The 13514-nt window shown below is 40.2% G+C and overlaps 1 protein-coding gene across 1 annotated transcript in view; it reads left to right on the top strand.

The window, feature by feature from the left end:
• Positions 1–791: 791 nt before the first annotated feature.
• gclc (glutamate-cysteine ligase, catalytic subunit) overlaps positions 792–13514 on the top strand; it is a 40996-nt gene continuing 28273 nt past the window's right edge. Inside the window, exons 1-3 of the mRNA XM_067421010.1 lie at positions 792–1228; positions 6798–6910; positions 10786–10968. Of these exons, the coding sequence (XP_067277111.1) occupies positions 1079–1228; positions 6798–6910; positions 10786–10968 (446 nt within the window). The 5' untranslated portion in view covers positions 792–1078. The remainder of the gene's footprint in view (positions 1229–6797; positions 6911–10785; positions 10969–13514) is intronic.

Genomic DNA, 13514 nt, shown 5'->3' with positions numbered 1-13514 from the left:
TTTTTTACTTTTTATTCATCAAAGTGTTATAGAAAAGTATCACAGGTTATGAAAAAATATTAAGCAGCAGAACTGTTTCCAACTTTGAAAATGAATCCTCATATTAGGATGATTTCTGAAGGATCATGATCACTGAAGACTGGAGGAACGATACTGGAAATTCAGCTTTTATCACAGAAATAAATGATCATTTAAAGTACAATAAATTGAAAAACAATTAATTTAAATTGTAATAATACATCACAATATTACAATTTTTTCTGTATTTTTGATCAAATAAATGCAGGCTTGATGAGCAGAAGAAACTTTTTTCAAAAACATTACAAATAGTACTTTATATACTTTTGGCCTGTATATATATATATATATATATATATATATATATATATATATATATATATATATATATATATATATATATATATATATATATATATATATATATATAAATGGGAATGTTCTGTAAAAGTTACAGTATTTGACTTAAAAGTCATGCAGTGATTTATGGTTCCCCAAAATATAACCAAACGGGAAACAAAAGACTCCTAGCGTAAAGGAAATGTTCTTCAGTGTTTGCTGATGTTAGTGTCGCTCCAGACCTAACCATAATAATTCACAGTCAGCATTTTCCAAATACACGCAATTAAACAATTATTTGCAATATTGTCAATATTTTTCTGCAGCGTCATGATTACAAAAGCACATTCGAGCGCTGCGCACGTTACCTTGACCACGCCATCAACAACAATGAGGCGGAAGGGACTGCTGAGTCACATGATGACGACACTGTCACGTGCTCTCAGCGCAAGCAAAGAGCCCGTGCGGGAGGACGGCACTGACATAACTCGCGCACTCCGGTCAGACGCCAGACGCTCGCAGCTCGAGGTCGCGCGATTCCGTTATAACACGAGGTGTAAGTTAGCGAAACCGAGAAGCGCTCGGAAGCAAAGGGCGAAGCCTTCCGCGTTTAAACCGAGTAATTTAAAGGCCTAGCGCGCTCGCGAGCTTTGAAAAGCGCGTTCCGCGGCGCAGGAGAAGCTGAAGTTGAACTAACGATAACAATAAGTCGGTTTGTGACATGGGCTTACTGTCGCAAGGCTCGCCGCTCAACTGGGACGAGACCAGGAAACACGCGGACCACGTGAGGAAGCACGGCATCCTCCAGTTCCTCAACATCTACAATAAGGTCAAAGAGCGGCAGAAGGATGTGCTCAAATGGGGAGACGAGGTGAGTGAGGCTGCCTCGTTATAACGGCATGATTTGGGGAAACACGTGATGCAATGATGCAATATTTGGATGCTGCTCGTGAGCAGGTGCACCTTCTGTACCTTCTGTACCTTTGTGTTATGCACTTATTTTAAGACACTCTTGACTCAGTTTTTAATCACTGTAAATGCTAATGCAATCTTGCACTTGTGTTTTGTGCTAAATGCAGAAACTTTATATAAGCTGTCAAGGGGGGGTATTGTAAAACACTTGTGCTGCTGTTGATCTAGACACGGGTACGGTTAGAGACGGTGTGGATAGGTTTAAAGGGACAGTCACAGTTCACCCAAGAATGAAAATTACCCCATGGTTTACTCACCCTAAAGTCATGGTGTATAGGAAATTCTTTCAGACGATTACAATCATGTTTATAAACGTCCTGACTCATCCATGCTTTAAAATGGAAGTGAATGGCTGTTTTAAAGCCCATAAAAGTGCTTCTATCCATCATAAAAGTGCTCCACATGGCTCTGGGGGTTAATAAAATGCGTTTGTGTAAGAGAAATATCCAGATTTACAAACTGTAATCTCTAACTCTGGTCTGTGGTCCTCTAGCGGTGGTCCTTACGAGATACTGGCCTTCCAGTTTATGACAGGATTGTAGAAGCCTATGCAAACAACATCTATCAACAATTAAAGAGGTGATAAATTGAGAAATCAACTTTCTCTTGAGCTTTTGATATATAATTTAAGAATATCCTGTTAGTTTCAGAGCAGTTTTTTTCTCTCAGTGAGAACTAGCATATTATCACCAGTGCCCTGCCCCATACACATATGATGGAAGAAATCACTTTTATGATAGATGGATGGATGAATGGATGCACCTTTATGATGGATAGATGTACTTTTATGATGATGGATGGATGCACTTTTATGATGGGCGGATGGATGGATGAATGCACTTTTATGATGGATGGATGGATGTACTTTTATGATGGGCGGATGGATGGATGAATGCACTTTTATGATGGATGGATGGATGCACCTTTATGATGGATGGATGTACTTTTATGATGATGGATGAATGCACTTTTATGATGGATGGATGGATGGATGGATGGATGGATGGGTGCACTTTTATGATGGGCGGATGGATAGATGAATGCACTTTTATGATGGATGGATGGATGGATGGATGCACCTTTATGATGGGTGGATGGATAGATGCACTTTTATGAAGAATGCATGTACTCTTATGATGATGGATGGATACACCTTTATGATGGAAGGATGGATAGATGCACTTTGGATGAATGGATGGATGTACTCTTATTATGATGATGGATAAATGCACTTTTATGACGGATGGACAGATGGATGCACTTTTATGGACTTCAAAACAGAAACAGCCCTCCCACTGCCCTGGATTAACCAGGGCATTTAATAATATAATGATTGTATTCGTCTGAAAGAAGAGGATGACTGAAGGGAGAATAAATCATGGGGTCATTTTCATTTTCTTCTAAGCTTTATAATGGCAGTGACTGGAGGGTGAGATTTTGAAAACCCAAAAATGTATCCATCCATTATAAAAGTGATCCATATGGCTCCATAAAGCCCTTCTGAAGAAAAATATCCATTAGGGCTGCTTGATTATTGAAAAAAATCATAATCACGATTATTTAACACGATTATTATTGTAATTTATTTAACACAATGATTATTTAACATAATTATCGGTGGCACCGTGGTGGTGCACCAGTTCGTCCTCCTACAGAATGTAGTCGCAACAGCAGGAAAAAAGAACGCAAAAGGCCACCAGTCTAGAGCCCTGAGTAATATCCATATTTGTAACATATTATAACTAGGGGTGCACCGATCCGATAATAGGATCGGATATCGGCCGCGATACTGACGACAAAGCTGGATCGGGGATCGGAAAAATGAACAGATCCACAGGCCGATCCAGGTTTTTTTTTGTTTTGTTTTTTAAACTCAGCAGAACCCTACGTCATTCGTCAGCTTCACGTGTGTCGCATGCTCGAAGCAACATGGAGCGAGCCAGAGAGTCGGATGTGTAGAGATATTTTATGCTTGCCACGCCAACTAGTTCATCTGTCGGCAATAATACTACCAATTTAATCCAGAAACACCATGTTAAGGAGCACGCTGCATTCCTGCAGCTCAGTAAAACTAAAGGAGTGGACAATACAGCCCAGGAACTAACTTTGCAGGATGCAAAGAATAGTGTAAGTGGTGACTGATAGTGGATAATGCTAATGTAATGAACTGACGGTAACAGCGCGCTGTTGACGCTCGCGCATCTTGAGGAGAAATCAAAAAAGCGCCACTCACACATAGTAATTGCGGTAAACATTAAAAATGTTACGTTTTTATCTTTATAACATATGATACAGTTAAACAACTTCACACAACCAAATGTGCTGTTTCCCTGAATACCATCACGATTGAAAATGTCACTGATTTCCTATGACAGCTCCATAAACAATCATTAACATTAGTTACTTACATTTTAGATGCAATATTGAGTCTTTTTGTTCTATTTCAGCTGCGAAAATAGTTCCAAACAAAGATTCCAAGCAACAAAGTTCCAAAAAGCAGAACCATAACATGTCTCACGTGTTCGGAATGATTCAGTGGCTGAATCAAAGATTCAATAACCTGTTCGTAAACGACGGTCTCATTCTTAAAGGGGGGGTGAAACACTCAGTTTCAGTCAGTGTCATGTCAATCTTGAGTACCTATAGAGTAGCATTGCATCCTGCATATCTCCGAAAAGTTTTTATTTTTTTAATAATTATATAAGAAAGATGCGCTGTTCCGAGTCTTTCCGAAAAAAGCCGAGCGGGTGGGGGCGTATCGTGTGAGCGGAGCTAAATAATGACGTGTGCAGCAGCGCGCTGTGTGTTGAGTCGAGCGTCATCCCTAACAGCGGAAAAAAACTTTATTCAAAATAAAAATATGGCTTTTAATCAGATACAGCCATACATCTATGATCCGGAATCAGACCCAGAGGCTGCAGTTGAACAGGAGCAGCAGCAAAAACGACTAGAGCAGGACGTCTCTATGTGGTACAAGTTATACACTAACTATATAATATGCTTAGCGGCTTGTGTTATTTACATATTTATACTTGAATTATATCGTCGTATTTTTGTCTTTGAAGGTGTACATGTGGGAAGTGCAGTTGTGCACGTGTGTTTGTGTGTTTACGCGTGGTTTGTGTAGACAGTAAGCGGACTAAAAGCAGTCTCACTCACCCTTCTAACGTTGGGACTGCTCCATCCTTCAGCATTAGGCGATTGGGAAAATTCGGCGTCGAGCTGGGCCTTGTTTATGAAACAGTCGGCACCGAAATGCAGCGAACAGATATAAACATTCGCGCAACTCAGTTGCTGATCCGGAAAAGCAAATTACATCCACTGTTGCCTTAACGCGGGGTTTTTGGCGAATCTGTGCAGGACTGTCTTGGTCTGGCAACCAAAAACCCACTTTTTTGGTGACATTGTTATGTGCTATGTGTAATTGTCACCTGTCCAGCATCCTACAAGCCCCGCTTTGATGGGCGTAGGCTGTTGCTCTCTCTCTCCCTCGCTCTCTCTCACGCGCTTCCGGTAGAATTGTCCGTAAGGCCCATACAAGGAAATTCCGCCCCCACTAACGTCAATGGGGACGCATGATCTCAAAAAACTTGCCGAAACTTATGACTAACCGGAAGTAGTATTTTTGACAAAGAAATACTCCCATCAAACGTCCACCTTAACTTTTGAAACTTTGTCTATGTTTAGTATGGGATTCCAAGTCTTTAACAGTGTAAAAAGATCAGTATGCATGAAACAGCATTTCACCCCCCCTTTAAAGGAATCAGTCGTTTGAATGAATCATTTGAATTAATGACTCAATGACTCACTCATTAAGACTCACCTACTGGTGGTTTAGTTTCCTATATTTTTCAACATTTATTTTGTTTATTCAAAAATACAAATCTCATAACATCATTTAATGCAGTAGTAATTTTTCTGGGTAAATAATTTAATTTGATTGGTAACGTCCCTATAGTGTCTTATTTGAATTTAATGTATAGATCAAATTTAAGAATATAATATAAAACCTGAAGCATAGCTTATATTTAATAAGATTAGGGGAAAATGCCCTTTAAAATATAATAGTAAAATATCACTAATATGCAGATTTAAAATATGTCAAAGCTGATTGAACACTGAGAACATTGCTTCAGAATAAGTTATATTTACAACACACACACACACACACAAATCTAACTTTTTTCCCGGACAAGCACGACAAGTGAATGACCATTTTACTTATCCGAAGGAGAGACCGGAGCATGCTTAATGTTGAGTCCTAAATTATATTTTAGATTTGAATGCACAATTGTTTTTTAAATAAATAAGAATTCAACACTTTGCATACATCTGTTATTTTGTCTTATTATCTTTATTTAGTAAAGTCTGGTGCCTTTAGTCTCTTCAAGGAAGGTATACAGTTTATTATAAATTTAACAATAGTATCGGATCGGTATCGGGTATCGACAGATACACAAAGCCCAGGCATCGGTATCGGTATCGGGACTGAAAAAGTCGGATCGGTGCACCCCTAATTATAACTTAATAAACTGTAATCACTGGCTTCTGGTAATGGCTTCAAAATCTCACCCCCTATTCACTCCCCTTATAAAGCTCGGAAGAGCCAGAGAAAATTAAGTCATATTTTGTTTGTCTGAAAGAAATATAAACCTAGGATAAGTAAATCATGGGGTAATTTCTTTTTCTTTTCTTTTTTTCTTTTTTTGTGAACTATCCCTTTAAGAGATTGTGTGGAAAGTCTAGGCATAGTTTTGCTTTTGATTTGACTTCATATTCTCCCATTTCATAGTTAGGGTTATTATTTCGACTGTGGGAAATGGGTGGGCGCGTGCAAACGTTCCACTGCTATAGGGGACTCACTGTATACAGTGCATGTAAAGATATGACCTCTACCACAGTCATTCTAGTGCCAAGATGACAATTACAAAATCCCTTTTGCTTTGGTTGGCTGGCTGTGCAGTTAGTCATCTTTCAGCGAGCACTTGCTCTTTCTTTCCCTGTTCTTAAAAGAGTACTAAACTAAACATGTGGCGCCTAAAGTGTTCGCATGCACAGGCTTGCAGGATCAACAGGCTAATGTCGATTTCTGAACCTCCTATTGAAATGGCTTTTCATTTTCTTCACCTTTGACCGGCTAGAAGACGCCAATGGATTTACGATAAAACCTGCTGGAATGTTGTTGGTTTAGGTGAAGCCTTTGTTCGGCGTAAAAAAGAATGGAATGAGGAAAAAGATGAACGGCATCACAGTAGGATTGTCTCACTGCGAATGTTGTAAGAAGAATAATACTGTGCTTTGTCATTGTTGAGTTTGCAAGGCAAATTCTCTCCCATAATGTGCATACAATACCTCAGCCAAAGCAGCGGTGCTCACCAAAGCTATTTTTACTTGTGGTCAATGTTTTGCAGCTTTGCTACAGTAGTAACATGACCCTGTGTAATCAAAGGTCTCTGAACATCCTGCAGGTGGAGTACATGTTGGTGGAGATGGATGAACAGCAAGAAAAAGTGCGTCTGGTTCTGAACGGGAAGGATGTTTTGGAAATCCTTCAGGAAAAGGGTGAAAAGATTGACCCCAAGTGAGTAACTGACCAAAAAACGAGGTCAAATTTGTCTAATTAGAATATTATTATTATTATTATTACACTCTTAAAAATGCTGGGTTAAAAACAACCCAAGTTGGGTTGAAAATGGACAAACCCGGAAATTGAGTTGTTTGGACCCATTCAAGCAACCCAATTTCTGGATTTGTCAAATTTCAACCCAACTTGGGTTGTTTTTAACCCAACATTTTTAAGAGTGTATGTTCATATTGTTACGTGACATCAAAAACAGCATTTTTTGCTGGAAGTGTGTCTAAAAAGCCAGAAAAAAAAGGAGTTTGTCCTTTTGTACACTTTAACCTCCTGCGTGGCTGTAAAGTCTCTCAGCCAATCCCTCTTTTATGCATGTGTCTAATCAGCAATAAGATCAATAATATCTTTTGTGTTTTCTATCCCTCTCACTTTAGTATTACGTGTCCCCATTATGCTATTTAAAGGCTCCTAATGTTGTTTTGGAGTCTTCTGTACAGTAATAGGTTTACGTGCATCAAAGGTCAAAAAACACTTTCATTAAATTGTATCCATTTCAGTAGGGCTGCCACGTGTGATTATTTTGATGATTGATTAATTGGATGAAAAGCACCTTTTTTAATTAACAAAACACTTTTCCACGTCCTGGCCAATGCTGTCCTTCAAACAAATCTTATCTGAGTGCTATGAACACACACATAGTGAATATATCTACCATAACATAAATTAACCATGGTTTTGCAACAGAATAAATAAATAAAACATGGTTATTGTAGTTATTCCACAGTAACTACAAATGACCCGTGGTTTTGCTTCAACTATGGCGTTTGTGTGGTTTAGGCCATGTCCACACTAATACGTTTTTGTTTAAAAACGCATCTTTTTCTCCGATTTGGCCTTCCGTCCACACTGAGAGCTTTTTAAGTCAACGAAAACATGGCTTTTTGAAAAGGCTCTCTAAAGCGGGTACATTTTTAAACGCCATCTTCATGTCGTAATGTGGACTGTGAAGACTGAAAACGATTACTTCAAAGATTCATCATCTCTAATCCCCGCCTCTCTGGGAGCTGCTCTGCTCTGATTGGTCAGATGGCCCAGTCTGCTTTGATTGGTCAAAAAGCAAATCAATCAATCAGTCAAATCAATCTCAGCAGAAAACAGCATTTTCACATGAACAACACCAACCAGACTCTTTCAGTCTCAGATACAACTACAATGTGCGAGGGTGGGGCAAAGACATGCTGTTCAGCCAATCAAGACCAGAGGCAGACATTATGCAAATGAGCTGCAAACTTGCATACCCTAGATCTGTTACAGAAGTGAGAAAAATGTGGTATTGATCTGACACCAAGTAAATACAGGTTTGCTGGGCAAGAAATTGGCCAAGAAATGATTGCGATAAACGATATTGTCATTCTGAGAGCATTTTCATCCTTAATAATGATAATGGCATAATAATGCAGGTACACCTTTTCAAAGATCCATCAGAGCTTCACGTCAGCATAACTACAAAATGCTACTTAAGATTGTGGCGCTTATGATGCTTATATAGGAAACTTATATATTATTTGGACAAGCGCTCAGGCTTGGGAAAACAGAGCTTTTACAGTCACTAACACAGCTGCTATATTACACACTACATGAAAAATAATATTAGAAAATGCATAATAGGGGCACTTACATTTGTTTTTGTTTTTTTTGTTTTTTACGGGCTCATCAGAAGTTAGTTTGGATAGCATAATTATCTGAAGTGTGATAAGTTATATGGGAGTGAAGAATGTGGCCTTATTTCCCCTGATGTTGTGTAGGGGATATAGCAGTGCGCTTTGGGAAAACGACAGAACTGTGGCATTCCTCATTACTGCCTCTCTACTGCACATACTGAAGAGCGCACGCCTGTCCCAGCACAACCCTTTCAAATAACATTTAAATATGAAGTCTGCATGATGCTCACACACACACACACACACACACACACACACACACACGTTGGTCTATGTGGTTTACAGGGACTCTCCATAGGCGTAATGGTTTTTATACTGTACAAACCGTATTTTCTATCCCCTTACACTGCCCTTGCTCACAGTCGAATCTTCAAGGGTGTTATGAAGTGTGGATCATACCATTTTGGCAATATGGGGGTGCTCAATATTTTAAAGACGTGGCGTGCCGCTGAGTTTCGCGTCAGGTGTGCGACTCCTTTAAGGCCTAAGCTAAACTCAGCGCAGCGTCTTTAAAATTCGAACACATCCAATGAGTTTACACACAGCGGCGGCGGCATTTGGTGCCTGTCCACAGCGACTCAGGAAGTTTTTTAAAAACTCAGCTCCGCGCCGTCTCAGGATCTCACACCAGACTGAAGCTCAGCGCCGCGTCTCAGGATCTCACACTGGACTGAAGCTCAGCGCCGTCTCAGGATCTCACACTGGACTGAAGCTCAGCGCCGCGTCTCAGGATCTCACACTGGACTGAAGCTCAGCGCCGTCTCAGGATCTCACACTGGACTGAAGCTCAGCGCCGTCTCAGGATCTCACACCGGACTGAAGCTCAGCGCCGTCTCAGGATCTCACACTGGACCGAAGCTCAGCGCCGCGTTTTAGGATCTCACACTGGACTGAAGCTCAGCGCCGTCTCAGGATCTCACACTGGACTGAAGCTCAGCGCTGCGTCTCAGGATCTCACACTGGACTGAAGCTCAGCGCCGTCTCAGGATCTCACACCGGACTGAAGCTCAGCGCCGTCTCAGGATCTCACACTGGACTGAAGCTCAGCGCCGTCTCAGGATCTAACACTGGACTGAAGCTCAGCGCCGCGTTTTAGGATCTCACTGGACTGAAGCTCAGCGCCGTCTCAGGATCTCACACTGGACTGAAGCTCAGCGCCGTCTCAGGATCTCACACTGGACTGAAGCTCAGCGCCGCGTCTCAGGATCTCACACTGGACCGAAGCTCAGCTCAGCGCCGTCTCAGGATCTCACACTGGACTGAAGCTCAGCGCCGTCTCAGGATCTCACACTGGACCGAAGCTCAGCTCAGCGCCGTCTCAGGATCTCACACTGGACCGAAGCTCAGCGCCGTCTCAGGATCTCACACTGGACTGAAGCTCAGCGCCGTCTCAGGATCTCACACTGGACTGAAGCTCAGCGCCGTCTCAGGATCTCACACTGGACCGAAGCTCAGCTCAGCGCCGTCTCAGGATCTCACACTGGACTGAAGCTCAGCGCCGTCTCAGGATCTCACACTGGACTGAAGCTCAGCGCCGCGTCTCAGGATCTCACACTGGACTGAAGCTCAGCGCCGCGTCTCAGGATCTCACACCGGACTGAAGCTCAGCGCCGTCTCAGGATCTCACACTGGACTGAAGCTCAGCGCCGTCTCAGGATCTCACACTGGACCGAAGCTCAGCGCCGCGTCTCAGGATCTCACACTGGACCGAAAAAAGTCATCAACAACAGAATTTTGGAGATTTCAGTTTTTGGGTTTTCAGAATCGATTTTCCTTGACATTTCCAAAATGAAGAATCCAAACTCTAATTATTCTGTAATAATGTATGATGTCTGTTCAGATATTTTAGTGATTTTTGATATTTTAGGTTTGTCTTCAGTCTGTATTTCTGCTGCTTTGTCATTTTATTAGCCTCAATGCCAAATGGCCATAGCACTCTCTTATCATTATTGGCCATTGAAAAGCTGTATCTGTTTACATTACTAGAGCAGAAACTTGACGAGTACCAATGCAAAATGGATTCAATGAATTGCTTCCACTAGTAATTCCTATTTTCTGCACAAGTTCCTCTTTATTAAGCGACAGTATATTGATCTCTTGAAATGCAATCCTCTGGTTTTTAACAGTTGATTGACTGTCAGCCTTGCTTGTTTGCAGCCACCCTACTCTGTGGAGGCCGGAGTACGGCAGCTACATGATCGAGGGAACGCCGGGACAGCCGTACGGAGGGACGATGTCGGAGTTCAACACCGTGGAAGACAACATGGGAAAGCGGAGGAGAGAGGCGTCGTCTGTGCTTGAGCCGAACCAAACCCTCCTTACAGTCACATCGTTCCCCAGGTACTTACATCTTCACTATAGCCAATGCTTCGCTGTTATACAGTAATAATATCCATATCCACTTCAAGTTGTGTACACAAACAGATTAATCTAACAGCAATAAATATACGCAACTACAGCCGGTCGGTGAATGTCACTAATGAGGATTTCCACGTGTTTCTGTGTGAATGAACTGTGCGGTTTCGTCTGATACACAAGCTCACACACACACACACACACACACACACACACACACACACACGGGATGCTCAGTGTTTTCAGCATCTGCCACCTCAATATATGAACACGTGAACATTATCTCCAGAGCTGCTTTCACGTTTTCATTTGAGGAAAAACTTCCGTCAAATACACACTGAAACTGAAAGATCTTAATGACAGCATCAAATTCAAAAAATTATGACAGAAATACAGGTCTGGAAAAAAATAAGAGACCTCTTAACATGGAAAAATCAATGTTAGGTGGTCTCTTAATTTTTTCCCGAGCTGTATATATCATAACTACTGTATACTAAAATGTACTTCTCAAAGTAATAGTAATAATATTAATATTTCTAAGGAATATTGTAGAACCATATTTTTTCATCCATGTTTTAAATGGATACATTCCTTTTTTGCAGCGTCTTACAGATCCTTTCTGACGCTAACGTCACAATTGCATCACATCGTTACTGTATGTTCACACCACCAATGCTGTAAAGGGCTCTAGACTGCGACCAATATATTCGAGAATGCAATATTTGTTTGATAATGTGAGAGTTAAAATTGAACACGGTCATATTGTTGTGAGGCTAGCTGTAATAGTCAGTGTTGTATGGAAGTAAAACTGTGCCACTGGATTTTGAATTCTAATTTTTAGCATTGAATTTTTTTACATCGAATTTTTAACACTGAATTTTATTTTGCATCTAAATCAGACTTTGAATTTTTAAAGCCATCGAATTTCTAGCTGTTTTTTTTTTGCCTATGACATTTTTTCAATGTTTTAAAAAAATTCAGTGTAAAAAGAAATTCAACGTCTCAAAAAATTCAGTGTAAAAAAATTCAACGTCTCAAAAGATTCAGTGTAAAAAAATTCAACGTCTCAAAAGATTCAGTGTAAAAAAAAAAAAATGTCTCAAAAGATTCAGTGTAAAATAATTCAACATCTCAAAAAATTCAGTGTAAAAATATTCAGAGTCAACATCCGGGTAACCAAGGAGAAGCAATCGATCCCTGTATCAAATCATCCAACATCCAGCCAATCATTTACGCTCCATTGGTCATGAGTAAACTCACTGAAGCGCCATCGTGTGTGTTCTGAGCCATGCTGCTGAGCTCTGGAGCTCACCTGAAGTGAACTTCCCCGCCTTCCTGTTTCAGCGTCACATGACCAATGGAGCGTAAATGATTGGCTGGATGTTGGATGATTTGATACAGGGATCGATTGCTTCTCCTTGGTTACCCGGATGTTGACTCTGAATATTTTTACACTGAATCTTTTGAGACATTAATTTTTTTTACACTGAATCTTTTGAGACGTTGAATTTTTTACACTGAATTTTTTGAGACGTTGAATTTGTTTTTACACTGAATTTTTTTTAAACATTGAAAAAATGTCATAGGCAAAAAAAAAACAGCTAGAAGTTCGATGGCTTTAAAAATTCAAAGTCTGATTTAGATGCAAAATAAAATTCATTGTTAAAAATTTGATGTAAAAAAAATTCAGTGCTAAAAATTAGAATTCAAAATCCAGTGGCACAGTTTTACTTCCATAGTGTTGCCAGTTACTTCACTTGTCCACCGTGGCACCACCCCACCGTTGTTTTAAATTATTATAAATTATTAGCATTTTTTTTAATAGTAATTAAAATAATTTAGTTTGTACAGACACAAATTAAAAACTGAACGTGTCTGTTTAAAGCTTGAGCCGAACGAGAGTCTCACTGTCATTGCCCACTGGCGCTTTTTCAGTTCATTCCTTTGGAAGCTCAACTTTGTTTTGCTCTGCTCGGTTTTTCCTTGAGCGGCTGTGCACATTTTACTTTCGGTTTAGAATTAGACATTTAAAAGCCCCTGCCGGTGATACCAGTATTACCGGTGTTGTCATAGGTTGATTAACCGATCTGACAATTTCCTCACCGCCACATCCCTAGTGCAAGTGCACTATGCTTTCACACTTTGGCTGGCTGAGCCAGAGACACATTTAAATACACAAGTACTAGCTAACCAAGACATTTATAGTTTGTAAAATACACCGTGATATCTATAAAAGAACCATAACATTCTCTAAGTAACTATAAGGTTTACTGTATTTCTCTCCCAATTTACTGGTCACTTATTTTTATGTATTTCAGAAGAAGTGGATGAATTGATGTGTTATAAATCTGACAGAACTGAACTGAACTGCGGCGCAAACTAACATGGCGATGCCCATCGCGCATTATAGATCAACTAACATAATTATTATATTTTCAACAACAAAAAACGTTCACTTAAATAATCAGAATATCAGGTAGTTGATGACACGGCCAACAACCATTTGTGAATATTTTGAATAGAAATTTAAA

The sequence above is a fragment of the Pseudorasbora parva genome, chromosome 17 (assembly GCF_024679245.1).
Source record: "Pseudorasbora parva isolate DD20220531a chromosome 17, ASM2467924v1, whole genome shotgun sequence".
NCBI lineage: Eukaryota > Metazoa > Chordata > Actinopteri > Cypriniformes > Gobionidae > Pseudorasbora > Pseudorasbora parva.
The sequence above is the reverse complement of the archived record's forward strand: the minus strand, read 5'-3'. Positions and strand labels throughout refer to the sequence as shown.